Source organism: Orcinus orca, chromosome 12, assembly GCF_937001465.1.
Source record: "Orcinus orca chromosome 12, mOrcOrc1.1, whole genome shotgun sequence".
Taxonomy (NCBI): Eukaryota; Metazoa; Chordata; class Mammalia; order Artiodactyla; family Delphinidae; genus Orcinus; species Orcinus orca.
In genome coordinates this window covers 2,745,520-2,772,800 of record NC_064570.1, presented here as the reverse complement: position 1 = coordinate 2,772,800, position 27,281 = coordinate 2,745,520, and the positions used below count along the sequence as shown (strand labels likewise).

Genomic DNA, 27,281 nt, shown 5'->3' with positions numbered 1-27,281 from the left:
CCAACTAAGTGCGTGATGTGACCTGAGGCGTGAGGACTGTGCTCTCAGGACGCTCTCGGGCCGCGGGTCCACCCCTGCCCCGCAGAGCTGGCTCCCTGCCCAGAGGTCAGCCTCCACTCCCGGGGCCCAGCGCGGCACTGGCCACCAGGCCGTCGACACGTGCTGTGGGCCTGCAAGCCCCACGGCTTCCCTGGAAACAGCACAGACGTTAGCTGACCTGCCTCGGGGGGAAACTCAAGCCCAGGATGCTTCCGGGCAGCCTGCAGTCAGCTAGTGCGGGGCAGTTTTAGGCGCAGTGCTTGGGTGCCTTTTCTAATATCTGCCCATTGCAAGAGCGCATTATGAATAGCTGGGAATGTGGACGCTTTCCCGAAACTGGCCCCCAGCTTGTCACTTCCCTAGCCATCTGAATCATTTTCAAGGAGTTCCACTTTTCACCTGTAATTGACCTTTTAGGGATATAGTTCTTCAGTTTCTTAATAAGGCATTTAATCATGCTCATTTGACAAATATTTAAATCATTTATTGCCATTAATTTACAGCATTTCAATATACACACTGCATGGAAATACAAATACCTTTTCAAACACTGGCAATGTGATTTTAGCTATGTGGCCAGCTGCCAGCTGTCTCATGGTCATTAAACGAAAGGTCAGGATTTCTGAGTACTTAAATGCTGATGGTTACAAATTTTGTTCTCTTCGGTTTTTCATAAGGTAACTTCTAACAGATAACATACATATTACTGCAGATAAAACCATCACTGGGAATCATTACATTGATCGCATATTTGAGCTATGCTTTCTGAAGAGAAGTAAAACATTCAGTACTTGTAAGGCAGCCGAGAGTGGGTTTGGGAACTCCCTGCTATTTCTAGAAGAATCGTCTGGTTAGTAAAAATAGCATTCTGCATATTTCTCTTAGCAAGACTATTCACTAGGGTGGAATGTGTGACTCAGCAGCAGCAGCTGGCAATGCCACCCCTTCAAGAAGCCGGTTCTTCATTTTCCATTGTTATGCTGAGGCATTTTTAGACATCCTGGGAAGGAGCACAAAGACAAACGCAATGAGAAACAAAACTTCACCGCCAGCCTCGAAGGCCTTGGGGGGCTTTAAGAAGACACCTTTACGTTAACATGTATTTCAACTCACGATGTCATAAGAACAGTAATGCCCTATTTCATGCTAATTTTCATGTTTGATAAGTGAATTCTCATCGCACTGTCTCAACGGCGCAGTCGCTTCTCAGCGTATTTCTGCTCTGCATCGAGTCTCCCCAGCCGCACAGTCACAGCCCGCCCCACGACAGACACAGGCCTCCCCAGCTCCTCAGAACACAAAGCTCAGCGGGACCTACTTACTCGTGCCGGAGCAGCCGTCCGCCCTGGGTGAGCTGGGCTACCTCGTTGGTGGCGTGGCAGGCGAACAGCAGCCAGTTGCGAGGCTGCACCTTGTAGGCGAATCTCATGAACGCCAGCGAGTAACAGCAGAGGGCTGCGGGGACACGCAGGACAGTGACCTGCAGCCTCCAGCTGAGGGCTGCCGGGGACACGCAGGACAGTGACCTGCAGCCTCCAGCTGAGGGCTGCGGGGACACGCAGGACAGTGACCTACAGCCTCCAGCTGAGGGCTGCGGGGACACGCAGGACAGTGACCTACAGCCTCCAGCTGAGGGCTGATAGGGCTCAACTGCCTCAAAAAAAGAACCTTTTCTGCTAAAACCTTTACAGATGATAAAAGCTATTGCTTAGATGCTTCCATGAATGGGAAACTCATCAGATGGTTTGCTCCCGTTACGTATTGTTACTTATTACTCAAACAGTTAAAGAACATAATGTCAGTAAACTGACATCAGTTCTAGCCTCCTTTTCTGTCCCCTAGAGTGGTTTATAGTCCCTTATCTGAAAGAACTGCTATTTAATCCCCTCAACGAGTTTTATGTTCAAATATCAGGACTTCAAGTAAACTTTAAGATCCTTTTTCCACATAAAGTTCAAGAGGACACACTCCTTAACTAGGGGGACTACATCTGAAAGGCAAACGGGACCTTAACAAATACTTCCAACTACAGTAACCCTTTTCCTTCCTTACCATGAGGAGTAACACCCATCAATGACGTCAGGCGCTTTGCGTTACTTTCTAATGGTGACTGTAGTGTCTGGTGCTACGCACTTGAAATGTAAGCAGGAGCTGTATTATGCTATGATTTTATATGTAAAGAGCCTCCCAGTTATTCCAATCTGCATCCTTACCAAATGTCATCCGCCCGCTGATAATCTCCGGAGACTTCTTCATGTCATTGATGGCGGCAATGGGAAGACCCCAGTTGGCTACTGGGCCCCAAAAGTGCTGTTAAAAAATGAGGGGAGAAAGAAGAGGAAAAGTGAAGACAGAGCGTGAACAGCTACAACTTCTCTTAAACAGTGACGTGAAGTGTGCGGTTAACTGGGGAAGGTTACCATGCAGGCGTTCAGTGTGCAAGCATGTGCCTATGAATCAGCAGTTCTCACAAGGTGAGAGCCCCAAACCAGAAGGGATCGGGCACTTTACCAAGGTCCCTACCAGCTTCCAGATCACAACTAAGTAATCTCAGACTGTCCCGTTTAGAGAATTTTCAAATGAGATTAAATTCTTACACAAGTCACTCTTGCTACAACTTAAACCTGTTACAACCATTCTCGTAATGTAACGTTTAAATCTATCAAACTTTTTTCAAATTTTCATTAAGGTATTTATTTGTCAACATCTCTTAAAATGCAGACCCTAAGTTGGATACTTTTTCTGAAGAAAGTAACTTAATAAGGGAAGAAATTGCTTTTCAGCTCATACAAGCTATATGAAGATCAGAGAACCTAAAAATCTACACTCAGACCCCCAGATAATGAGAAATTAAACTGAAAATTAATTTTGAAGTAATAGGAACAGCCTATATTTAAGAAATGGATCAGGAGTTTCTCATGTACGACCATGGCCATCCCAGGGTACCGAAATGAAGTTGTCCACATTGAACAGTAGCAACATGCAATTTAATTTAACTTCTGAGGTTGAAATAAGTCCAGGGGCTTTCCCCATTAAATTAAAAATTGTTTTATTTATGTACGATTTGCAAATAATGCTTTAAAATATGAAGGAGGGAGTTCCCTGGAGGTCCAACGGTTAGGACTTGGTGCTTTCACTGCCCTAGCCCGGGTTCCATCCCTGGATGGGGAACTAAGATCCCGAAAGCAGTGCAGCACGGCCCAAAAAAAGTGAAAAACAAAAAATAAAATAAAATATGAAGGAAACCACACACTGTTGGGTAAAGACCCTTTTCAGTTATCAGAACATTAAGCAGTGCTTTATTTCTGCCTATCAGAGCATTTAAGATAAACGCAGACTGCAAAATACCTTTCTAGACCTGCATTTCTAATACTGACCAAGAGTCATTAAAATCCAAAAACTTCGTAAGAATGAGAAACAAGGAAATGCAAGAAAAATAAGTGAGAATTACCTTCGTCATGATTTAAGAATATTTTGAAACATTTACATAATGTGTTTAATGTAAGCATGAGGCCTCTGCCTTAAATAGCTGTAAAACTGTCAGAGCTGTTCTACTGCCAGCATGGTGAGTACTGCACAATCTCACACCTGAGTTATGGACGCCGCACCTCAGGCACAGTTGGTATAAAGAATCTTTGAGGTTCTGGGGAAGGCTATTTAGTCCTCCTGCTTTCAGACTGGATTTTGTCTCAGCTACTCATTGCTGACACTTTAATGCTTCTTGTGCCTAGATGAAGCCTGGCCATTTTCCTCCTTCCTCATCCTCCAGACCTCTGGTGATGGAGTATCTATCCCTCCTCACCTACCCGCCTGTTTCCCTTCCTGTCCTTCCCTTTGTGTCCCTTCACTTTTAACTCTCTGTTACTCCAGTGATGTTTCTCTCCTCCTTTTTTTGACCACGTCAGTCTATTCCCATCGCTTGCCTGTTTAATCACTTTCCACCGCTCTGCTCTACTCTGCACGGTGGCCCCCAGATCCCCGCATTATGCACACACTCAGGGCTGCCCTGAGGGGCTCAGCCAGGCCAGGCGTCTGCGCTCACAGCTGCGGCCAGGTAGTAAGAGGCCACGGCATAAATCTGAAACCTGAGGCAGCCCGGGGGACGTCTGGTCACAAGACAGTATTCAAAGTTTTACTGTGGTGAGTGTAGGGTTATATGAAGCAGCGTTCTGCAAGTTAAGGGCTATATATACACTTGTGATTATAAGCATTGAGATATACTTGAGATATTTCATAAAAAGAACATAAAAGGTAAAGATAATTTCAACACTAGTTACTAAAATATCTAACCACAGAAAGTTAATAATACATCTTTTCTATCGAGTACAAGACTCTAGTTCTCACTTCCCTTTCCTGGAATACATGTTTGGTCTGTGCTCTGTCAGATATTCATCAGTCAATGCACTGGTCCTGCAGAGAAGTTAGTGTCCAGAGTGGAACCGGAGGACCAAGGGGTCACTGGAGGTGCCCTTAGCCTGGGACCCACAAGGTCCCAGGATGTGGCATGATAGCTGTCTCCTGTCCGTACTCTGTTAATGCAGAAAGTCTGCAGAAGCCTGATATGAAGTAGCGACAGGTTCTTACCGTACTATTTTGTGAGGAGTCACCGAGGTTCAGACAGGAGAGACATGAGGGGAAAAAAAAAAAAGATCAGATGCTTTGTAAGATTTCGGTTACTTTAACCTCATACATGTGTTCAAGTTTCAGTAACAGAACTACAACACTAGGAGCACATATTCTTTTTTTTTTCTTGAGAAGATCTAGTGATATTAGGTCAATAACTTTGACCTAATGAAAGTAAACCTTAATTTTTGAAACGTAAACTTAATCCTTAGAGTGGAGCTATCCAACAGGAATATAATGCAAGTCACAAACAGGAGTCACATGAAATTTAAAAATTTCTAGAAGTCATGTTTAACAAAAGTGAAAAACAACAGGAGTTAATTTTATTATTTATTCCAACATTTCTAACTATTTTAATTTGAACACGTAATCAATAACAACCTACTGATGACGTATTTTACATTCTTTTTCGGCACTGAGCCTCCGAGATCCGGTGGGTGTCGACACAGCTCAGCTTGGACTGGCCACCCTCCACGAGCTCCCCTGCCACCTGGGGCTTGTGGCTCTCAGACTGGACAGCACGGGCTTATAGGGGGCATTTCTTTGAAAATGACAAGTTGGAGAGAAGCACAATGCTGCAGAATTCTACCAGCAACGGACTTTCCGTTTTTACTTACCAACAGCCTCTCACCAGAAGTAAGCTCCATATTCTGTTCACAGCTGAAACTCTGGCCTAAGTGTGCCCAGAATTCACAAGGCACTCAGAAAATGTTTGCTGAACGAATGAAGAGAAAGGTCTTCTAATGTTAAGTGAATTGTTTTCCTGAATGCTAAAATTAATACCATCCAGAAATACGTCGAATTACTTTTACTTCTGAGATGGCATTTCTTCTTTTCAGGATATAGCTTAATTGTTCTGACAAGGCAAAGTCTTGAAAGTGTAGCTCCTGAAAGAATTACTGAAATAAAATGATAAAATCCTCTATACACACTGTCTCGTCCAAACAGCTCCGCTAGTTGTTTTGATGCAGAGGTCAAGGAGGTTCTAATCTCCAGCATGAGAGTAGTTGTTGACGATGCTAATAATATACTTCAAATAGGTTCTGTTATGAAATACGAACAGCCTAGAAAGAGTCCGTCTTTCAATGTTAAGTGCACTGTTTTAATAGATAATGTTTCAACTGCGGTAACAAATTACGTTGCCAAGATTGTATTTCACAGCAAGTCCAAGCTGAGCACAGTGTTTGGACGGCAGAGAGGGTGAGTCCCTTATCAGGTCAGAGGGCAGGATCCAGTAGTTTATGGACTATAGTCACCTGTGGTGTCACTCTCCTTTGTTCAGGATCTGAACACAGGCCTTTTATTTACCTGTAAATTACCAACGGCACATTTTTTTTCCTACAAAAATATTTTAAAAGATGTGTTTCTTCAAATCTAAATTGTCAGCTCGGAGATAACTGAGTTTTCAATTCAGGACTCTTTCCTTGAGTTGTGCAATACTTCAAATTGTACCCTATTTTACAACAGGCAGGTTATAAAGGAGTGCGAAGGAGGAGTAACTTCTGCCACCATACTCTGCTCAATCCCAAAGTCCTACGTGAAAGTGACCACAAAAATAAAGTTGATCACATCACTTTAATAGTGGTTTAATGACGATAAGCCAATCTGAGAATAAATTTATTCTAAACATCCCTGGGAAATACAAAAAGCCACAACTCAGCATCCCTTAATTCTATGTCAGAACTGTCCAAAACATGCATCAAGTACTCAGGCAAAAAATCTGAGAAGCATATTTGCGCAGAGCCAAACTGGACAAGAAAAGCTTCCTAGTATGTATTAGCTTCTGTTCCAAAGAAAGGTAAACTTATAAGCAACACAAACTGCAGTTGGCGGACAATAATGTTAAAACTGTGTGGAAAATACCCTTGACTTTCTCTTTATTCGGTATGTTGCCTGTATTTTGTTTCAGTGAAGGTTAAAACAACCACAAAATGCATCAGGGTTTTCTTGGTTCACTTATGACCTTGAATTCTTGCGGAGGAAAAACCGATCTCCCCCGTTAAGAATGATGATGGAGGTGACAGAGGATGACTACCCTGCATAAACTTTATCCTCTGTTTCTCCTTAATTTGGAATACTGTTTGTTTGGCTCCAGGTTTCTTCTAAGCTCATTTTTATTTTCTTAGTGTCTTCTTGGCATTGCCAATCTGTTTCTTCCTTTCCTAAAATTACTGACAGTAACTGTTAGCTTTCTCTGAAAGTACTGTGAGTAATTTATAACTTGCTTACACAGTACTAAAAGGATCTAGGTGGCAGCCTAGCATAGTCTGTTTATGTCATCACTGAGAGCGGGGTAAGGCTTGGAGACGTTCGAGACTGCAGTTCTCCTACAGGCTGAAAACGCTCACTGCCATTTCAGTTATGCTCAGCAACTTGTACCTCATTTTCTAGTCCAAGTTAAAATGAGAGGGAGTTTTAACAATCAGAATGTGTGATGTTCAACTGTATTTAGATGGTCAAAACTAAACTGGACGGCAGAAAAGAGATTCCTGTGGCCAGTTCTGCTTCAACGCTTTCAGCCTCAGTAACTTTCTGAAGGTCATTTACATGGCAGGGAAGTAAGGCCAGGGGCGGGTATGCAAGCAGCATGGCAGAGAAGCGAGGCAGACACAGGAAAAGTAGGTGCAAAGAAAGTACCTGAAACCTTCTTTTCAAAACTGTTTTTGTGCATAACCATTTCCCTTTAAATCTTAATGTCATCTTAATGACATTCCTGTTTTGGTTTCACAGGTTTGGCGTCCAGAGGGTCTCAACTTTTCCGCCTGGTTTGGATCTGTTTTTCCATATGGCAGGTGAAGTGTTGGACTACCTGATGTCTGAAGTCCATTCCAGCTCTAATATCCTATAACTTGTGAAAGACTCCCTGTTTTCCACTGCAACTTCTCACTTGGGTAGTAAATATAAATTCTTAAAGCTCTCCTGGAAACTAAGAAGTTAAAATAACTTAGAATAGATAACCTCATTAACTGGAGAATATTCACTGCCAACAGCCAACTCACTTCAGATTTACAAGAGCATGCTGACTGATTAACTGATTTTCAAATACTCGTGATCTAGGTTCTACCTAAGAAAGCATTCTTTGCACATATATCCAAATACATATGTGCACGTATACCTCTGTTCACTTCTCTGAGGGAGGGGAGTAAATCTCTAGTATAAATATACACAGACCTTGACCGACTCAGTCACTAGAACACACATCCTACCTCAAAACTTAGTTGCTCATCTAATTTATTTTTCTTAACCAAAATTCAGGAGGGGGAATAAGAGCAAAAAAGAGACAGCTATCTTCTTTTACTCCACCAATAACGTATGTGAGGAAATAGTTTATTTAAAAAAACAAAACAAAACAATAATAGAGATCCAGGAAGTTCTTGATTCAAGATTTTCATTAAAGTAAGTAAGAAGAAATCAGTGAAAGGAAGAATGGAAGGCATCAGAAGGAGCACTGGGAGCCCAGGGATTAAACATGGAATACTGATAACAATAACAAGAGAACATTTACTTTTGTAATATACACAGCACTGTGCTGTGTTGTCAAACAGCTACCAAAGCCCCAACACCAAGCAATTTGTCCAAGACTACACAGCTGGAAAGCAAACGGGCTGGGTTGCAAACCCATCATCAAACCCATCACCTATAGGTGTAATACTACTGCCATCGCTTCCAACAAAAACTGTCAGGAATTACTTAACAGTTTAATACTAAGACCCAAGTTAAATGCCCCAGTTGTCCCAGTAATGCCGTTTATAGCTGTTTTTTCCCATATCAGATCCAATCAAAGTCTACACACTGCCTTTGGTTACAGCCTGTTCTAACTCCTGTTCCTCAATGAAAAAAAAAAAATCAACATTTTAAAATACACTTGGAAATTCACTTTAGTAAGAAAGACATTTCAGTCTTATCCATAAAATGTAATTGACAGGAGGTTATAATCTATGTAAAATATGACTTTAAATTTTTGCTAAAAACTTCAACTATGTTGTTAATAAAATGACTTTAAAAATTCTAGAGCAGCTTTAGTTTGGAAAACCTCTACACCCCTTCGGCAGGCTGTAAAAACAACGCTAGAGAGCTTGAGTTGTTCAGGAGTGCAAATGATTGACAAGGCGAGAAGGCACAGGGCCCCGTCTCTGATTGGAAGAGAATATGAAATTGTCTCCTTATGGCTTTATTTATTTGCCAAAGCAAAGCAGGGGCCGTAAGCAAGAAGACTAGAGGACCAAACAGGGGAAACGTTCCTCTAATAAATGCTGGGGAGAAGTGACTCTTCTGGAGAAAAAGCTAATAAATGAGCTGCTGCTGAGCATTTTGATATCAGCCCAACCACTGCTCTGCAGGCTGGCATGAAATCCTACTGCTGCCAGGAGCAGCAGGGAAGACAAGGCCAGTGGACATCTCACTTCACCTGTTCAGTCCACAGAAGGATTTCCAAGTCAAAATCGCAGAGCTTTACGCCTCATGAAACTGAGCAGGACCCTGCAGGGCCTTCCTGAGTACAAATGCCCCTCTGTGTCCCCCGTTTCTTGTTGTAGAAAAAGGCTTTAGTCTTCCAGGCCTTCCCCAAGTTCCCAAGGGTGGACTCAAGCAGTTGCTAAGGAGGGAAGTGAGGGAATGCAGGAAGAAGGAAAAGCAGTTAAGCAAGAAAAGTAATGATAGCTTAAACAATAGTTCAGCGATAAAACAGAGCCCTAGTTCCTCCTGAAGGGATACACATATCAATCTAACACATATCTTTGAGTTGTTCTGCAGGAACTAAGGCTCCCACCCAGGTGGAGGATGGTCACTACATTCCCACCACAAGAGGTGGCCTTCAGACTAGTTGGAACTAGAAGGTTGACATAAAGATTCCCAAAATATCACCCTGTTACCTCACCACCTACCAGTCAGAAGAAAGTCCACAAACTGATCACGCACCCTGCAACCCTCACTCCTAATGTGTCTTTAAAAACCCCTCCCTGAAAGCCATCTGGGAGTTTGAGCATGAGTTGCCCCTTCTCCTTGGTTGGCAGGCGCCCTGCAGTAAACGCTGCACTTCCCTTCCCCACAACCAGTGTCAGGAGACCGGCTTTGCTGTGTGTCGGGTGCACAGACTCAAGTTCTGTTCAGTAACACTCACACTTAAGATTTTAACTTTTCCCATATCAGTACACTTTTTAAAATGTTTCTGCTACAAAAATAGCAAGATATAATAGAAATACGTAGTGATTTGGGGTTTCCAAGTATTTTCACATCCCTCATCTGGTTTAATTTTCTCAACAACCCAACCAGATAGGGCACTGTCATTAAACCCATCTCACAGACAGGGTAACAAAAGTCCACTGGGATTGACTGCTGGGGATCCCTTGGCTAGAAGTCATTCTTCAGAATCCTAGCTGGATGTCCTACCAGGCAGCACTTTCCTGGACACTGCAATTCTCTTTTTTTCCTCATTTAGTCAGAGCTTGATACAATTAAAGCAATACTAGAAAAGGCATGTAAACATTAAAGCTACATGAACTTAATCTTTGAAAAAAGGTTAGACCATATATCAAAGTATTCAATTGAAATATCTGGCTCACAGACACCTGTCTAGTAAAAAAAACCATACATTTAGAAAAGCAGGGCTAACTCTCTTCATTGAAAATACATATATTTTACAAATTCTTCTTGTGTAATAGAACGTTAGGTAATCATCAGCATATTTCTAATATGGATAAGACTTTATTCTTAATTACATCATACAGTTTTACCCTTAGCTGTACTTAACTATTAGGAAGGCTCATACAAAGGAGAAACATTAGTGAAACCTAAGGTAATATTTGAAGTCATAGAGAAACTTGACTGCAGGGACTAATAACACAGCCTCCCATGACTACTTTCCTCCGATCTCCCCAGCACATTACTCTGATAAATACTCTGCTCCACAGTACTAAACATCTGTCCTAATTAATCATGGTCCTATGCAAGTACACAAAGTTCATTTTTGGAAAGTCAAGAGTGAAGCTTCTCTTTCCAAATTTACCACGTGGCAGACAATTATTTTTCTTACCCTACTGCCCTTAAAATTACAAGCAAACAGTATTTGCAATAAAATTCAGAATTTAAAAAAAATAATCCTTTTTTTTTCTTTTACTGGTAAAATGAAGCTACCTTCAAACTGTACCCTATGGATACTTATTTCTCCTCAGCTGTCATCACTTCACCTCTTTACTACACTAACCTGTTGAAAAATACTGCAGCCCTACACTTACCTAGGTTTAAAAAAAAATCACAAAGAAAAACTAAAATGTATACACCTAAATAAACTATATCAAACGGTTTTAAAGTTATATTAAATAAATGAAATAAAAAGCAAGCATCTCAAGATTACAGGCGAAAATAAAATACAGAAAGTGGGACCTCCCTGGAGGTCCAGTGGTTAAGACTAGCGCTTCCAATGCAGGGGGCGCAGGTGGCCCCTGTGGGGGGGCGGGATTAGGACCCCGCCTGACGAGCGGCGGAGCCAAAAAATAAAATAAAACATAGGAAGTAGGCTTTTCATCCCGCCACTGCCCTTTCTTTCTCATTGAAAATAAAGACTTAATGGAAAGCAGAATATTAAAAAGTATGCCCTTGGTTGGCAGAATATTCGTATGTTAGATTTGATTCCGTCCCACGCTTGACGTCCTGAAGCTGCGAAATCCGAAGGGCGAGGTCGACCGGGCAGGCTCAGTGCCCTTGTCGCGGAAAAGGAGCACCTGCGGCTCACCTTCCACCGAGCGATGCCGGGACGCGCCCTCCCAGCCCGCGCCCGGGGCAGGTCCGCCGCACACCTGGGCACACACCTGCCGAGCAGGTGCAGCGAGCCGGAGCCCCGGCCCCACTCGCCGGACCGGGCCCGCTCTCGGCGCCCGCCCGCGCCGGGGTGGGGGTCCCCCCGCCGGGGCTCCGGCCCGCCCCGCTGCCCCACTGTCCGGAGCCCCAGGCGCCACTACCCCGGGACCCTGCCCGGCTGCCTGGACTCCCGCCCCGCGGCCGGGAGCCCCAACCCCGCTGTCCGCAACCCACCGCCCCGCCGCCCCGGAATCCCCGCCCCGTTGCGCGGAGCCCACCCCGCTGCCCGCACCCTCGCGGCCCCTCGTCCCGGCGGCGTCGGCTCCGCACCCCGGACCCCTTGGTGGGTCCGGCCCCGGGGACTCGTCACCTCATGAGGTAGTCCCGGAAGTCCTTGCTCCGGACATAGTCCGCCACCTTCCGCACCAGCGCGCCCGCCATGGCCGTGCCAGATACCAGGCCGCCCGCGGTGCCCTGGGCGCCGCTCCTCGGAGCCCAATGACACCCGGCGGAGCGGACAGCGCGGACACCGCAACCGCTCGCCGGCGTGCCTCACGACAGCTCGGCCCCACCGTACGGTCGCGGCCCGCCACCTGACTCTGGGCCAATGGGAGGGCGCAGGGCGGGAGGCGGCGGCACGGATTGGCTCGCGCTCGCCGCACACCTCCTCCCCGCCCCTCGGCAGCGCGTGGGGGCGAGGCTTGCTGCCGTAAAACGGCCGGGGTCCGGCGGCGATTGGCTGGCGGTTGCCAGGCATCCGCGCTGGCGCGCTCAGGGCGGGCAGATGATTGTCCGAGGGCGCGCGGGACTACCCGCCGCCCGCAGCTCGTGGGCCTTTGCAGCGTCCGCGAGCCCCCGCGGCCGCCCGGGCCTGCAGGCTCCAGACTGGAGGTGGGCGCCGGGAGGAGCGCAGCAGCGGCGCGCGGGCTGCGTCCGCAGTTGCCGCTACACGTGCCGGAGAGCAGGTCCGCTAGCTCTGGACCAGCGCGGGAACCGCAGCGCCACGTGTGGGGCGCACCGCGTGGAGAGGGAGACGTGGGAGGCTCCGGCTGTTAAGGGCTTTGTTTTGTTTTTGTTTATTGTAAATGTTTTACCCTGGCCAAAACTGTAGACGGCCGCGTCATCTAAAATGCCCCGGATGAGAGCATGGGGGCAGAGACCCTTGGGCATCTCTAGCAAGGACTTCAGTTGGAATGTAAACACCATTATTTTTGATATGGAAGGATTGGAAATGAGTTACATATCCACCAAAGGGACAGAGTCAAATAAATCGTGGTGCATCCATTCCATCATCGAATACTATACGGTAGTTTAAAAGAATAAGGGAACTATGTGTGCTGATATGGAAAGATCTTTAAAATTTATAGGGAAAAAAATCAAGGTGCAGAATCCTGTGTGAAGTATGCCAGTCATTTGTACATAGGGACAAAGAAAGTATAAATTTGTCTCCAAAGATAGAGGAGAAATGTTAGTGTTTACCTGTAGGGAGGGCTAAGGGGGTGAGGGAGGGAGGGAAACTTCACTGTATACCCTTGTTCCTTTTGAAGCGTGTAAAATGAACATATGCTATCTATTCAAAATAAAAAGCATTAAAGAAGAAACAAAATGCCTTTGAGAGTTAAAATAGCAATCGTTTCATTGAATCAGATTTATTTCCTGTTAGGCTGTCTATGGGTCACACCTAACCTTGATCTTCTGTGAAAGTATATCTTAATACACAATGTTGCAATCCCATAATAACACCAGGAAGGCCGTTAGATTCCACTGGTGCTTTATGATGGAGAGAGGAATGTACGACCTAGCAGGACCAAAGCGGTCTTTATTATTCATAATATTATTAATACCTCCCATTTGTTGACCAAGAGGCACTTTGTTTATTTATTTTTGGCTGTGTTGGGTCTTTGTTGCTGCGCACGGGCTTTCTCTAGTTCCGTTGAGCGGGGGCTACTCTTCGTTGCTGTGCGCGGGCTTCTCATTGCGCTGGCTTCTCGTTGCAGAGCACAGGCTCTAGGCATGCGGGCTGCAGTAGTTGTGGCACGCGGGCTCAGTAGTTGTGGCGCACGGGCTTAGTTGCTCTGCAGCATGTGGGATCTTCCCGGACCAGGGCTCGAACCCGTGTCCCCTGCTTTGGCAAGCGGATTCTTAACCACTGCGCCACCAGGGAGGTCCCAAGAGGCACTTTTCAAATGTAATTTCTCCTCCTCACATCAACCCAGAAGGTGGGTGTAAGGAAACTGAAGGGCTTTTTAAATAAAACCAAACTGTGTCTGCCCCCTGCCATGTGAGAAGGGGCTCCTGGATCTCAGTGGTTCAGTCTTATCCCCTAATATTTTTCTTTCCCTCATAAGCAGTGGTTCTGAAACTTGAGCTGTCAGAAGACCCCCCAACCTCAAAGCCTCAGGAGGTCCAGAGTGGAGCCCTGCGCCTCATTGTCAAGTGACAGCACTTGGAGAAAGGCTGCTGAGGTCATCTGTCCCAATTCCTGCTGTCCTCTCTCGGCCGGCCTCGAGGACTCAGCTTTCCCATTTGGGCCTCAGCTGGGCCTTTGAGCTTTCCATTGGTTTCCCATTGTGTGGAGGAATGTCAACTGGAGTATTTAAGTATAGGAATATACTGGATAAAGGAATATATAAATGTCCTACTAAGTAGCTAACCTGGGATCTGAACCCAGTTCTCTTACTCTGAGAGCCATACTTTCTCCACTATTTCAGATGTTGGGACAAAGAGGATTTCATGTAATAGTATCTTTGCTGCTTTAAATATGGAGCAGGCAGTGTGGGCTAATGTATAAGAAAACATAACAGTAGATAAACCCAGCTACATTATTTCCTAAATCTTCAGAAAGGCCCAACCCTCCGTGGTCCCTGCACGGACAGAGTATGGGAGGTGAAGATGCAGACATCACTGGCTACTTTGAATCCCAGGTTTGCGAAAGTGACTGCAAAGGCCTAGCAGTGAGTGGGAACCCGCATGCCCATCCGAGTCCAGGAAAGGCAGTCACCGCCGAGGCTGCGCTCAGAGCTTCCCTGCTGGCTGAGGACAGACTGTGAGCTTTGACAGATTGCTGAAGTCAGAGGTTGGAGGGAGGCTGGCCCCGGGTTCAGAGCACTCTCATGGCCAGCTCTGTTAGTACGGGCTGTGTTTACATACGGTGTGTGCAACGGCAGTGCTTGTGCTGTAGAAGGGCGGGGATGTCCAGTTCTTCCCTGTGTCCCCCTTGGGAAGGGCTCCCGCCTGCCCTCCTGTCTTTTGCTACTGGGTTGCTTGTTTTCTTCTTCTTATTATTAGGGAGAGGTTGTACCTTGCACCACCCTTTAATCCTCTGAGCATTATCTACTGTCCTGAAGGACAAAGGTGGAGAGAGTTTATCTGTGTGGATTTCTGTCCTTGGAGGAAGGTCGGAGGGGTCAGAGCTCGCCGGCGGGGGTGGGGGTGGGGGGTGGGGTGCTCATCTCTGCTTCTCCTGCACGATCATTTGGTTCTGTATATGCGGAAAATCAGGTTGGGGGAAAACCAGGTCCACCCAAAGAGGAGCTCCCAGCTCCGACCCAGGCTTAGCTGGTGGTAGGAGCCTGCAGGGGGAGCTGGCCCTGAGCCCTGTGAGGGGCTCTGGGGTAGTGGTTACAGGGGCCTGGGAAGTCCTCTCTCATCTCCAGCTAACACTGACCTGAAATTCTACCTCTGTGAGGACGCTCTTGAAGACAGTCGGTGTTGTATTGACAGAACAGGAAGCCGTCCTTGGAGGGTCTCCCCCTGGCTAAACACAGACAGGCTGAGTATTGAAAAGAATGACTACAGACAATGGAAACATGCATGCGATTTTGTGAGTTCACGATTGTCAAGGAAAAACAAAAAGATAGATACACCACAGAATGGGAGACTTTTGTAAATCATACACCTGACAAGCGACTTGTATCTAAAATATTTAAAGAACTTTTAGAACTCAATAATACAAAGACAAAGAACCCCATTAAATAATAAGCAAAGGATCAGAATAGACATTTCTCTGAAGAAGATGGACAAATGCTCAATAAACGCATGAAAAGATATTCAACATCATTAGCAATCACGGAAATGATAATCAAAACCATAATGAGATACCACTTCACACTCTCCAGTATAGCTACAATCAAAAAAATGGAAAATGGTAAGGATGTAGAGAAATAGGAACCCTTGTGCACAGCTGGTGGGAAAGGAAAATGGTGCATCTGCTTTGAAAAACAGTCTAGCAGTTCTTTGAATGATTAAACACAGAGTTACCATGTGACCCAGCAATTCCACTCCTAGGTATACACCCAAGAGAAGTGAAGACATACATCCTCATAAAAACTTGTGTACGAATGCTCATAGCAGCCCTGTAAATAATAGCAAAAAACTGAAAACGACTCAGATGTCTAATCAGCTGTGAGTAGGTAAATATGGAATATCCATAAGATGGAATATTGTCCAGCAATAAAAAGAAATGAAGTTCTGACAGGTGCTACAACATGGACAGATCTTGCAAACACTGCTAAAGTACAAGAAGCCAGACACAAAGGAACACATGTCCTGTGATTCCACTTACGTGAAGAGTAGGCAAATCTGTAGAGACAGTAAGTTGCCTGGTGGCTGCCTCCGGCTGGGAGGGTTGGGGAAACAGAGATGCTAATGGGTCTACGCTCTCCTCTTGGGGTGATGAAAATGGTCCAACATTGGTTGTAGTGAAAGGTTGCACGTCGGTGACTATGCTAGAAACCATGGACTTGTACACTTTTAAGGGATGAATTGTAGGATATGTGAATTATATCCCAATAAAGTTATTTTTTAAAACTTAACAGAAAAAAAATCTTTAAAAAGATGCACAGAAAAGCAAACAGCAAAAATCCTGAAACCCCTTTGTCATAATCAGTACACCAACTCTTGGTAATTAAAGGGGAAGAAGCATTTATCTGTATGAACTATTTCAGACAGCCCTAGTCATGAAGGAAAGCTCTTCTTTTCAGAATGAGTCCAGCTAATAAATATGAAGGAATGGCAGAATTAAAAGAACATCAGTCTGTAATCCCACGTGAAATATTGATTCAGACAAAGATCATCAAGGACGCTAACCCTGTTCAGTAAAGGAACGGGAACTGGGGCTCGCAGGGCAGCAGTGTTATCCCAGGGATTATTTGCTGGTCTGAAAGGGGAAAATGCAAATTTGCAAGGAGGGATGCAGCTGGACCTACTCAGCATCACAGCTGACTCTTAAGTGCTTCCCGGCAGCACCTGGCCTACAGTACCCCCACCCCCCCCACCCCGCATCTTGAACCTGAATCTGATTAGGCATGTGGGTCCATCTTCGAGTTCCCAGGAAATGAAGGTGCTAGAAGAACTAGTCAAGGGAAACTAGTGAGGGAGTGACCCAGCTTCTCCAGTAAGTGGAACATTTTAATAGGACAACAGGACAACGGAAGCCCTCTCTTCCCTGGCCTGAGGAAGGAGGACGGTCCAGATCAGCAGTGCCCCGTAGAAGTGTAACAGGAACCACAACCCAAGCTCTGAGTATTTCAGTAGCCACATTAAAAACGTAAAAAGAAACAGAGAAAGTTAGTTTTGATAATGCATCTATTTAGCCCAATATATCCACAATATTATTTCAAAAATAATCAATAACATATATCACTGAAATATTTTATTTTCTTCTTTTGTACTGTCTTCAACATCTGGTGTGTATTTTACACTTATAATTAATCTTAATTCAGATGCTAAATTTTCATTGGCAATATTTGATCTGTATTTAAATTTCATAGCATTTACAGTTTAAAAAAGTATATTTACACACCCAAGTTGTTCCAAACATACTGAAAAAATTTCCAAAACTGAACCAAAAAAGAAAAGAAATCATTTTCCTTTAACATTTGCATTTGCATTGACAATTCAAAATTACATCAGTTCAATTTAAATTCACCTACTCTTGTTTCAGCTCAGTCGTGTTAACCTTAACGTCAAAGGTTAGTTATTGCCCGACTTCCCTGGTGGCGCAGTGGTTAAGAATCCGCCTGCCAATGCAGGGGGCACGGGTTCGAGCCCTGGTCCGCGAAGATCGCACATGCCACGGAGCAACTAAGCCCATGCGCCACAGCTACTGAGCCTGTGCTCAGGAGCCTGCGAGCCACAACTACTGAACCTATGTGCTGCAACTACTGAAGCCTGCGCCTAGAGCCCATGCTCCGCAACAAGAGAAGCCACCGCAATGAGAAGCCCGTGCACCACAACTAGAGAAAGCCTGCGTGCAGCAGCAAAGACCCAACACAGCCAAAAATAAAATGTAAATAAATTAATTTTAAAAAAAAAGTTAGTTATTGCCTAAATGGAAAAGCATCTCTTTAGTTTGAGGGTAGTTTTTGCAGTTAATTTACATAATGCTGTTTATTACTATTAAAATGTTCTGCCTATGTATTCATGTTAGGAAAGCTTTGTAAAATCATTATTATTGATCTGTAGTCCAAAAATTTCAATTGCAAATAAATTCTCATACCTGTCTAGCTAGGACACAAATGTGAAAAAGTTCACTTTTTTTTTAAGAAATATTTTTTTATTTATTTGGTTGTGCTGGGTCTTCGTTGCAGCATGCAAACTCTTAGTTGCAGCATGCAAACTCTTAGTTGCACCATGCATGTGGGATCGAACCCGGGCCCCCTGCATTGGGAGCGCAGAGTCTTAACCACTGCACCACCAGGGAAGTCCCCCCTAAATTCACGTTTTAAGTGAAGTTTTTAAGCTTCAGGTTTAGCTCATTCATATGCAGTGTGATGCTGGGGAGAAAACCCAAATCACACAGCTGTTTGTTGCCTTTGATTACTGAATATTTGGCAAATAGTCCCTTTATTTCAAGAAATCCTTGAACTGGAGGTAAAGTAGGAGTAAAACTCTGCCAGTGAGCATTGGCACACATCATTACATTCCTCGTCCTTAATGGGTTCTTTCAACAAATCCATTAAACTGAGGATGAGTCATAGCATTGGCACACATTTAAGGAACAATTAAAAGAAAAACTATTTATGACACTCTTTGCAGTGTCTGCTTCAGAAAACCGGATGCAAATATTTTCAATACGCATCACGCAACGGAACAAAGCAATAAGAGAAACATCAGTGTCATGTTTTAAAATTCCAGGGCCTTCCCTGGGGGCACAGTGGTTGAGAATCCTCCTGCCAATTCAGGGGACACAGGTTCAAGCCCTGGTCCGGGAAGATCCCGCATGCTGTGGAGCAACTAAGCCCGTGTGCCACAACTACTGAGCCCACGTGCCACAACTACTGAAGCCCGTGGGCCTAGAGCCCGTGCTCCACAACAAGAGAAGCCACTGCAATAAGAAGGCTACACATCGCAACGAAGAGTAGCCCCCGCTCGCCGCAACTAGAGAAAGTCCACACTCAGCAACGAAGACCCAGTGCAGCCGAAATAAATAAATAAACAATTCCCCAAAATTCCTGATTTCCGCTAACATAGTTGGAGCGCCATCCATTGTGTTAGAAATTACACCCGTTTTTTTCACCTTTAGCTGACGCTCTAAAAGACCCCAAAATGCCCGCCTTGGGCTCTATTTTCCAGGCCACGAATTGGCAACATTTCTTTCTACCTTTGCAAGTCAGCTGCTGGCCTGGTACGTGGCTTCAGCCTTGGACCAGCCCATGCCATCTTCCTTCATTTCATATCTCGTTCCATATTCGACATGTTTAGGTGCGTTTTAGATCCGTTTATTATTATTACCTTTTGAAAACCTAAATGATGTTTCGAGCAATTGAAAGATGGGTGTATTCTGAATACATAATATTGGCAACTTGTCACCAATTTTTCATGAATATGAATTTTCTTTATCATAACATGCAGCGCCCACCCTGCTGTGTCGGTTGCTAGTTTCTTCAAGACACATTACAGATCATTTCCTCTGATGCCCCATCCTGGTTTCTCCTTGTTTTACCTGCAGAACACCCCACAAGCTTTGCCAGCTTTCCACAGCGGTGCCTCATCTCAGCCTGAAGCCAGTGGGCTGGGAGCTTGGATTCTAACGGCTCCAACTAGGCCTCAGTTAACACATCTTCAAAATGGGAAAAAGGACAGAGATGAAAATAGCTGGTGGCATTGGGGCATAGTTGAAGTGCATACCCTATCAGTATAATGTGGTTACACAGACTAGTCACAAACACTGAAACCCAGGATAAGATCGATCAATTTCTTCAGAAATCTTTCACCCACAAAATGGGTTAAAGTTTGACTGGGTTAAGTCTATTGACTTGACCTCAAAGACACTTCCACATGGGCCATGCCCTGTGGTCTGGATTGCAGTTCTGAGTGGCGAATCTAAAAGCTAATATTTGCTCTGTCCTCGCCTGTTATCCTCGGCCTAGGTCTACACTTCAAAAGAGAAGGTGCAGCCTTACAGGAGTCTATGCTATCAAGCAAACGCCAGTGTCCTCGGGTCATTTAGCTGAAGGAGGCGTTGCCTGCAACAGCAATAAGAGTTACTCTGGACGTTTCCACCAAGAGAGAGAGAGGGAACCCGTGAGGCACCTCCTGTGGTCCCCACGTGTCACGCAGCTCCCCTCCTGGGGGGAGAAACAGGACGGCCCCAACTTCACTCCACATTCCCTTCACCGAAGCCCCTGGGACAGGACAGGTCCTCACGCAGCTCAGAATAGCCCAGGGTTTGAGCCTGTGGCTTCCAGGTGCCAGAGGGAACGTGCTTTTCTATTTTCACACACGGCTGGTACCGGCTGTGGACATGAAGTCTTCCAGTGACTTTGGGTGCGGTGGGGAGTGGAAGGGGGAGGTTTTCTCTATCTAGTGACCCCAGATCTTACATGGCGCCCCCCCCCACCCCCCCGCCACCGTCTCTGCGCTGCTCCCATGCTGGTCTCCCTCCAGTCTCCATCCGTACCACGGGTGCTGCCTGAGAGCCCGGGAGATGCCAGGTGGCGCACCTGAGGTTCAGGGAAACTCAGACAGATGAGGACTCTGCTCACATTCCAGCAGAGAGACAGACAGACAGACAGACACGGAGACAGAGAGAACGAGTTAATGCGCTTCTGCCAAGCGCCAGGAGGGGGAGGCAGGGTGATGAGATAGAGCAGGCCATGGACAGGGCGGGCTAGGCGGCCGCTGCTGCTTTGGGTGGGATCATGGGAGAAAGCCTCTCTGGGAAGCTGAGGCCTGAGTCCCCAGCAGGAGCCGCTAGGGAAGGGTGTCGGGGCAGAGGAGATGGCAGAGAGGACCAAAACTCCTTTTGTTAGAGAAACAGCTGGGAGTCGGGGTGAGGGACAGGGCGGGTCACCCAGCACAGGTGTGTCCTGTCAGCTGGTGTCTCCGCCCCCTGGCACCTTCCGCATGGCCTCCAGGGAGGCCCCCCGGACTGGCTGAGTGAGCCCAGCTCCTAGACAGCCCTGTGCGATCAGACGGCCCCCATCAGGCTTCTTCACACAACAGCCGTGGGCTCACCGAGCGCCCGTCACCATGGACCCGCCCAGTGTCGTTTCTGCCCAAGGGGCTCAGAGCAAAGGGGGCGCAGGGAGCTGAATGCCGCATTCCCTCCCATCCATATGGTGAACCCTAACCCCCGTGTGATGGCCTGTGCAGGGGGGCCTCTGGAAGGGGCTTAGGGTTAGACGGGATCATGCGGGGAGGGGCTCTTACAAGATGAAGGGACCAGAGCCTTCTCTGAACCAGGAAGCGGGTCCCCACCAGACACTGAGGGGGCGGGCGCCCCGACCTTAGACCCCCGGCCCCCTGAACTGTCTGCTGCTTCAGCCCCCAGCCTGAGGAACTCTGCCTGAAGGCTGATGCCTCCCAGCTTCCTTAAGGCCTGTAGCGGTGTCAGGGTAGGACAGCGCCGGGGCCGCCCGCGGAGAGGTCACCGTGCGGGGACTGGGGTGTGGTCCCGGCCCAGGCGGTGGGCACTGAGACACCGCAGTTCTGGGGCTTTTCTCTGTCGGGCCCCAGGGGCTGGAGAAGGAGGGGCGCAGGTGCTGGTGGGACCCAGTGGGCCATGAGCAACCGGTGTCTTGGCTTTGCCTGTGCCTTTAGGTGCTGCAAGTGGGGAGCGAGGGGAGAGTGTTTCCCCGGGGACACAAATGCGGCTCTATCAAGCCGGTCTGTCAGATGCCGCCAGGCTGCGTCGCAGGCCAAGAGCTGTCGCCGCGTGGTGACCTCTCCTGAGGAGCCGGCGGTGGACGAGGGCTCCTGCTACAGTGGGGAGGGAGGAGGCCCCCACGCACAGCTCGCGCAGTGGGGAATATTGATGGGGGACCGGGGACCACACAGTGAGAGCTGCCAGAGGCAGAGAACGCCAGACACAGGCCCGGACGAAAAGGAAGACAGAGTCCCAGCCAGTTCGGATGCTGGTGAGGGAGGGCGTTGGGCGCAGCAGGTGGCCAGGGAGCCACCAGGGCTCTGCCAGCAGCCTTGGGACGAGGGGGTAGAGTGCGCTGTCTCTGGCCGTGCAGCTTCCAGGCCTGCTCTCCGGAAAGTTCTGCAAGGTACTTACTCCTCTATAGTAATTCCCTTTCTGCTTAAACTTGCTAAAGTGGATCTCTTGTTTGTAACTAAGACTCCTGACGAATGTACTAGAACAGTGCCATCCAGTGGAACCTTCTGCCTTCATGGAAATGTTCTAGAATCTGGGCTGTCCAACCCGGGAGCCCTGGCCTCCTGCGGCCGTGGAGCACTTGAAATGTGGCCGGTGCGGCCACAGAACCGAATTTGGACTTTTATTTAATTTTAAGCAATTTAAATTTAAATAGACAGCCGTGATGGGAGCGCACCCTGTTGGACGGCGCGGAATTATAAATTTAAGGTAGGGTGCGCCTCGAGATTAGCTGAGAACACACCGGCCAAGGTCATGGGGGTCAAATATCAGATAAATAGGCTGGACTTTCTCCAGAAGAAGCAGAGCTGCTGAAGCTTTTCCTTTAACACAGTGAAGGGTTACGGGCGCCACTGTCTGTTGATAGAATTTTAAGCCTCAGCGTGGACAATGGGCTTGGGGGGCAGTGCTGCAGCAGGGAGCCCAGTCAGTAGGTCAGTGCGGCTGCCCAGGTGAGCAGAGAGAAGCGGGGATAACGGGAATGAAAGGAAGCCCCGGCTCAGGAGACGAACCAGCGGGATCTGAAGGTTGATGCGGGAGGGGCCGGGGGAGAGGCTCTGGACCAAAGGATGGGTCCATCTCTGGATGGATCCTCTGGAAATGGTGTGAGTCAAAGTGTCTCCACTGAGTTCGGGGATCAGGAAGGAGCGGCAAGTGTTGGGAGGCTGGGGTGAAGACGCAGGTTCAGGATTGATGAACCAGGATGAAGTGCTTGGCAAATGTCCGCGTGGCGACGAGCAGCCTGTAGTGGCCAGCAGCTTGGGTGTCCAGCCAGGGTAGGACCTGGTTGGTTTTGGAACTTAGAGCCACGCATGGTGTTCTGCTTCTCCAACAGGGCCGATCCGTGAAATCACAGGGTTGCTTTAAAGCTACAGGTGTGTCCAAATCCATTGTCTGAGCGTCTCTCCTTGGTGGTTACCAGAGTCACTGATTCACAGCCATTTTCACCATCAAAGACCTTTTTAGAAATTGTTTTTCCTATAGACCTGTTTTAAGAAAGACTGTCTAATAAAGATATATTTGTTAAGTAACTTTTCTGCTCCTCTCCAGGAGCATTTTAAAAGTGAAATTGTAAAATTTCCCCTATGTGTGAGCTAATTAAAGTTAATGTAAAACCAACCAAAGCCAGAGGAGCCTGACGTGTTGCCGTGTAGGTTCCTGGTGTGTAAATCTGTGCTTCTCACACAGCTTTTGGCAACGTTGACATAGATCTCAGACGCCCAGATCTGCCGAGAGCTCAGGCTGGCAGTCCCTGACCGGGTATAAGGAACCAGGGGCAGGACTGGGGACAGCTGCCATCCCCGCACCGTGCCAGGGAAGCGGCGATCTGGGAGGGGTGCCGGGGAGGGAGGGGACACTTTCAACACTGCGCTCTAGTGGCACATTGTGACAATTGCAAACTCACAGAAAGCCCTTGCTCTGTGCCCGAGGCTGTAGTGAAGCTTTGGGGGGAGGAAATGAACTCATGTGACCCTCCCTGCCCTGCAGTACCTGCCCCCCACTGCCGCGTGCTGACCCACCGGTGACGCCTTCTCCGACCCTGTTTGAATTTGCCCACCGCTGCCCACCTTGTCCTCTGTTTCTCCCACAATGCTCAGTACCGTTTGAGAGCCACATCCTCTGTGTGATTTGTTTCTTCTGTTTCCCCTCACTAGGAAAAAGCCTGATGGAGGGCAGAGAGATTTGTCTGCTTCCCTGGTGCCTGGCGAAGAGCTGGTGTCAGGAAATGTTTGTGTGAATGAACCAGTAGATCGAGAGCCGTCCGACGGAGAACCTCCCGGACAGTGGCTCAGAGCTCTGCCCTTCCTGGACAGCACTGGACACCCCGTGCAGTGGGCCCTCCCCTTTCAGTGCCTCCATCAGCCGTCAGGAGGCTGAGACCCCCGCCCAGGGGTCACTGCCTTCTCCCTTTTCCACAGGGGGTCCTGGAAGGTTTTGTGGGAGGAAACGGAAGTCTGGAGTCACTAGAATGTTCGGGGGATGTGGGAGCCTGAGTCCCAGCCTGTGAACTGTAGTCTGGGAGGCGTACTGACCTCTGGCTTCCTTTTGCCTAAAATGTCAGGGACAGTCGCTTGTCCGGTTCCTGTGAGGCCAATGTTTATTATTTTATCATTAATCTTCTCAAGGGCTTAGACATTAAACTTTCACTACTGTTCATATCAAAGGCTTTTAGATCGAGTTCTATGTGAGTCTGGGTTTCCTTGGACGCTTTCCAGGTTTCACTGGGGATATTTTGTAACTAGGCGAGAGTTTACATTGTTAGCAAAACCTTAGGCTCTAAAAATGTGTTTTAAAGTTATGTGAAGAGCTTAACTCTGCTCTCAATTTCTCTTAAGAAAATCTTTTCTTTAGTCTGAACACTTACTTATTCAACTGTTATTTAGGACTAAAAACAAACCTGATCGATCCAGTTTCCAAGTCCATGAAGAAGCAGGGTTTGAAAGTCTGTGGGTTTTGACGTGTCTCCGCGTGATCAAAGTTTCCAATTTCACAATCTGTCCCTCAGCCCAAAGCAGAACCCAGGAGAGCTGAGGTCAGGGGCCAAACTGGCTTCCTATTCCCTCAGGAGAGAAAACCCCGTGTGATACAACTGGGGGAAAACACCAAAATAAATGGAACTTGCTGCCAACAATGACGTTTCGGAGCTGAAACCACAGCTGCGGTTTGGAAATCGTGGCTTTCTCGCCCAAGCTCAGGTGTGATGAAAACAGCATAGTGAAGGTGGTTCCTCTGCCAAACATTTATTTGATGTCTCTCCTCACCACGGTAAAGGACAAACACGTGCCCACACTGGACGTACGTCGTAAACAAGTGTTCTTGATTTTGGATCCTGAATTGTAGCCATTATCGGGGAATCAATTAGATAAAATTCAAAAGTCATGGGCTCAACATTGAAAGGTTGGTAACATCTGTTGCTGAGGAGAACCAGCAAATCTTAAGGATTAGTGCACGTTCTGAATTCCCTTCCTGAATAAAACGGCAAGTCCCCTTGGTCCGCTCTGCTTTTCCCTCAGAGCGCTTGCCACCTTGGCATCTACCGTTTATGTGCTGTTACTGGTTTGCTTTTCCTCCCCTGCTGGAAGCTTAGCGTCACCAGAGGAGGGCCCTGCCCTGTGGCTGAGGAACCTCTCAGGACAGCGATGGGAGTGTGGTCCAAGCTCAGGAAATGTGTTTTGATTGAGCGAATCTCTACTATGAGGGGTCATCTGTTTAGTCTGAGTTTCCACATGCCAGGGATGAAATGACTGTCACTATGTGAAAGCACTGACAAGCTGAAACAGCTGGGGCGGTTGTCCTCCCGTCAGTGGAGGTGCCCCGACCCTTGTGCGGCCAAGGAATCCGAGCCCTGGGATGGGGACGTGTCCACACCACACTGGCAGCAGAGCCCGACCCCATGCCCAGCCTCTGACTCGGGATCCTGAGTCACAAGCTGCCCTGCCATCTGCCCTCGTACACGAGATTTACTCATTTTACCTAGGAGGTCACAGACCGGATAAAACACCAGGGATTTGGTGGGCGGCATAACTGGGTGACCCGGGGGCTGCCTTGGAAACCAGAAGCCCAGGCTCGAGGCTCCCTTACCCGCCCCATGTTTCCAGCATCTTGGGAAGCAAATACGGCCACTGGTCTGGGATGGCATTACCTAGGACAAGTGGCAAGCTGGATTTGCAAGTATAGATACAACTCTCTGCATGAAAGGCACCTGGAGGACTAGGTTACATCCTGCAAAAGACGGATGTGTGCGCTTGCGGTTGAGTTAGCGGGACGTCCCCTGAGACATTGCACAGCCGGGGAGACAGGACTGCGTCCCCGTCCCGGGCAAAGGATAGCTGTTTGCCTGCAGCCCTTTATAAATGACTGGTGTTTCCCAAGTCGGGCCCCGGCTGTCACACAGCCCTTTGGGTAACCCTCGGCCTGGGCCACACTCCACCACCCCCGTGAGACCGGGGGGCCAGGGGACTGACACACACGGGGTCTCGCTGTTTGCTATGGGGGTGGCTGGGCTCTGACCCGGAGTCTCGTGTCTTGGTCCGGCATCCACGAGACTGTGGCAGGTAACTTGTCAGCTTCTGAGAAAGCAAAGCCCCAAAGTGACACAGTTCCTGAATCTCTTCCCCCTGTGAACCACACACAGGCTGAAACGTGTGGCCAGATCTTCGCTGGCCCGGCAGACAGAGTGACGGGCCCCGCAAAGATGTCACGTGCTGGTGCCGGGGCAAAGGGGAGCTGAGGTGGCAGGGGGAATTCAGGCTGCTAACCAGCTGGCCTTACAAAAGGGAGCGTGTCCTGGGTGCTCCAGGTGGGTGACAGATGTGAGGACCGTAGCTTTGGCCCCTGCGGCTGGCTCTGAGGCTGGAGGGACACTGGGCAAGGGCTGGAAAGGTCTCCCCTGGAGCCCCCAGAAGGAATGCAGCCCTGCCCACACCCTGATTTCACCCCATGGGACCCATCTCGGACTTGTGACCTCCAGAACTATCACATAACGAATTGTTCAGCACCACCAGGTTAAGGGAATTTATCACAGTGGCAATAGAAGATAACACACATCGGATGTAAGAGATGCTTTCTCCAATTCAATCTCTTCCACTTGGCGTTTTCTGACCACGCTCTGGGGCAGCAGGAGAAAGAATTCCTTGGGCGTTATCGTTGGCCCTGAAATTCAGCGCTCTACCTGCACCATGAGGCTGTAGGATCTCGGGAAGATCCCTCACCTGCTGGGGAAGCAGCCCCAAAACGATGGCAGAGATGTGTGCGTGGGGGGGTCCCACCGGCTGACACATGCAGGTTAGGAACTGACCAAGAGGGAAGAAGAAATTAGGTTGCAGAGCTCACGACCGACAGCGTAGCTTCTTGTTTTATTACTGTATGAAGAAAAGCTGGGCGTGAGGTGGCAAGTGGCACACCTGCGAGAGACCGCAGGGCTGGCGCCCAGCAGTCCACCCGGGCCACCTGCTTCGTTACCAACATGACCACCCCGTCTCCTGCCGGGTTGCACGGGGAGCAGACGCACACACACGTGCTCACATGTGCTCACACATGCAAACACACACACACGCGCATCACACAACGCACTTGGGCATGCACTTACACACCCACACGTGCACGCACAGCTCCCAGGGTGGGGGACAGCCGTGCCGCCTGCCCCCACGAAGAGGCCAGCTGGTGGCAGCAGAGGCTGGGGCGGCCGGAAGGCGGTGCAAGGGGAGGGGGAGCGCCTGGT

At 47.9% G+C, this 27,281-nt stretch overlaps 1 protein-coding gene across 2 annotated transcripts; it reads right to left on the bottom strand.

Moving 5' to 3' along the window:
- Positions 1 to 501: 501 nt before the first annotated feature.
- Positions 502 to 12,030, bottom strand: MPC1 (mitochondrial pyruvate carrier 1). 2 transcript variants are annotated; one of them, XM_049695234.1, is made up of 5 exons: positions 11,828 to 12,030; positions 10,570 to 10,573; positions 2,253 to 2,349; positions 1,362 to 1,494; positions 502 to 1,039 (listed from the first exon to the last, which is right to left on the bottom strand). In XM_049695234.1, the coding sequence occupies exons 1-5, from the start codon at positions 11,896 to 11,898 to the stop codon at positions 1,015 to 1,017; spliced, it is 330 nt and encodes a 109-aa protein (XP_049551191.1). In that variant the 5' UTR covers positions 11,899 to 12,030; the 3' UTR covers positions 502 to 1,014. The 2 variants fall into 2 exon arrangements, with proteins under 2 accessions (XP_049551191.1, XP_004278907.2); XM_004278859.3 differs by lacking the exons at positions 10,570 to 10,573; positions 11,828 to 12,030 and adding an exon at positions 4,624 to 5,257.
- Positions 12,031 to 27,281: the final 15,251 nt, after the last annotated feature.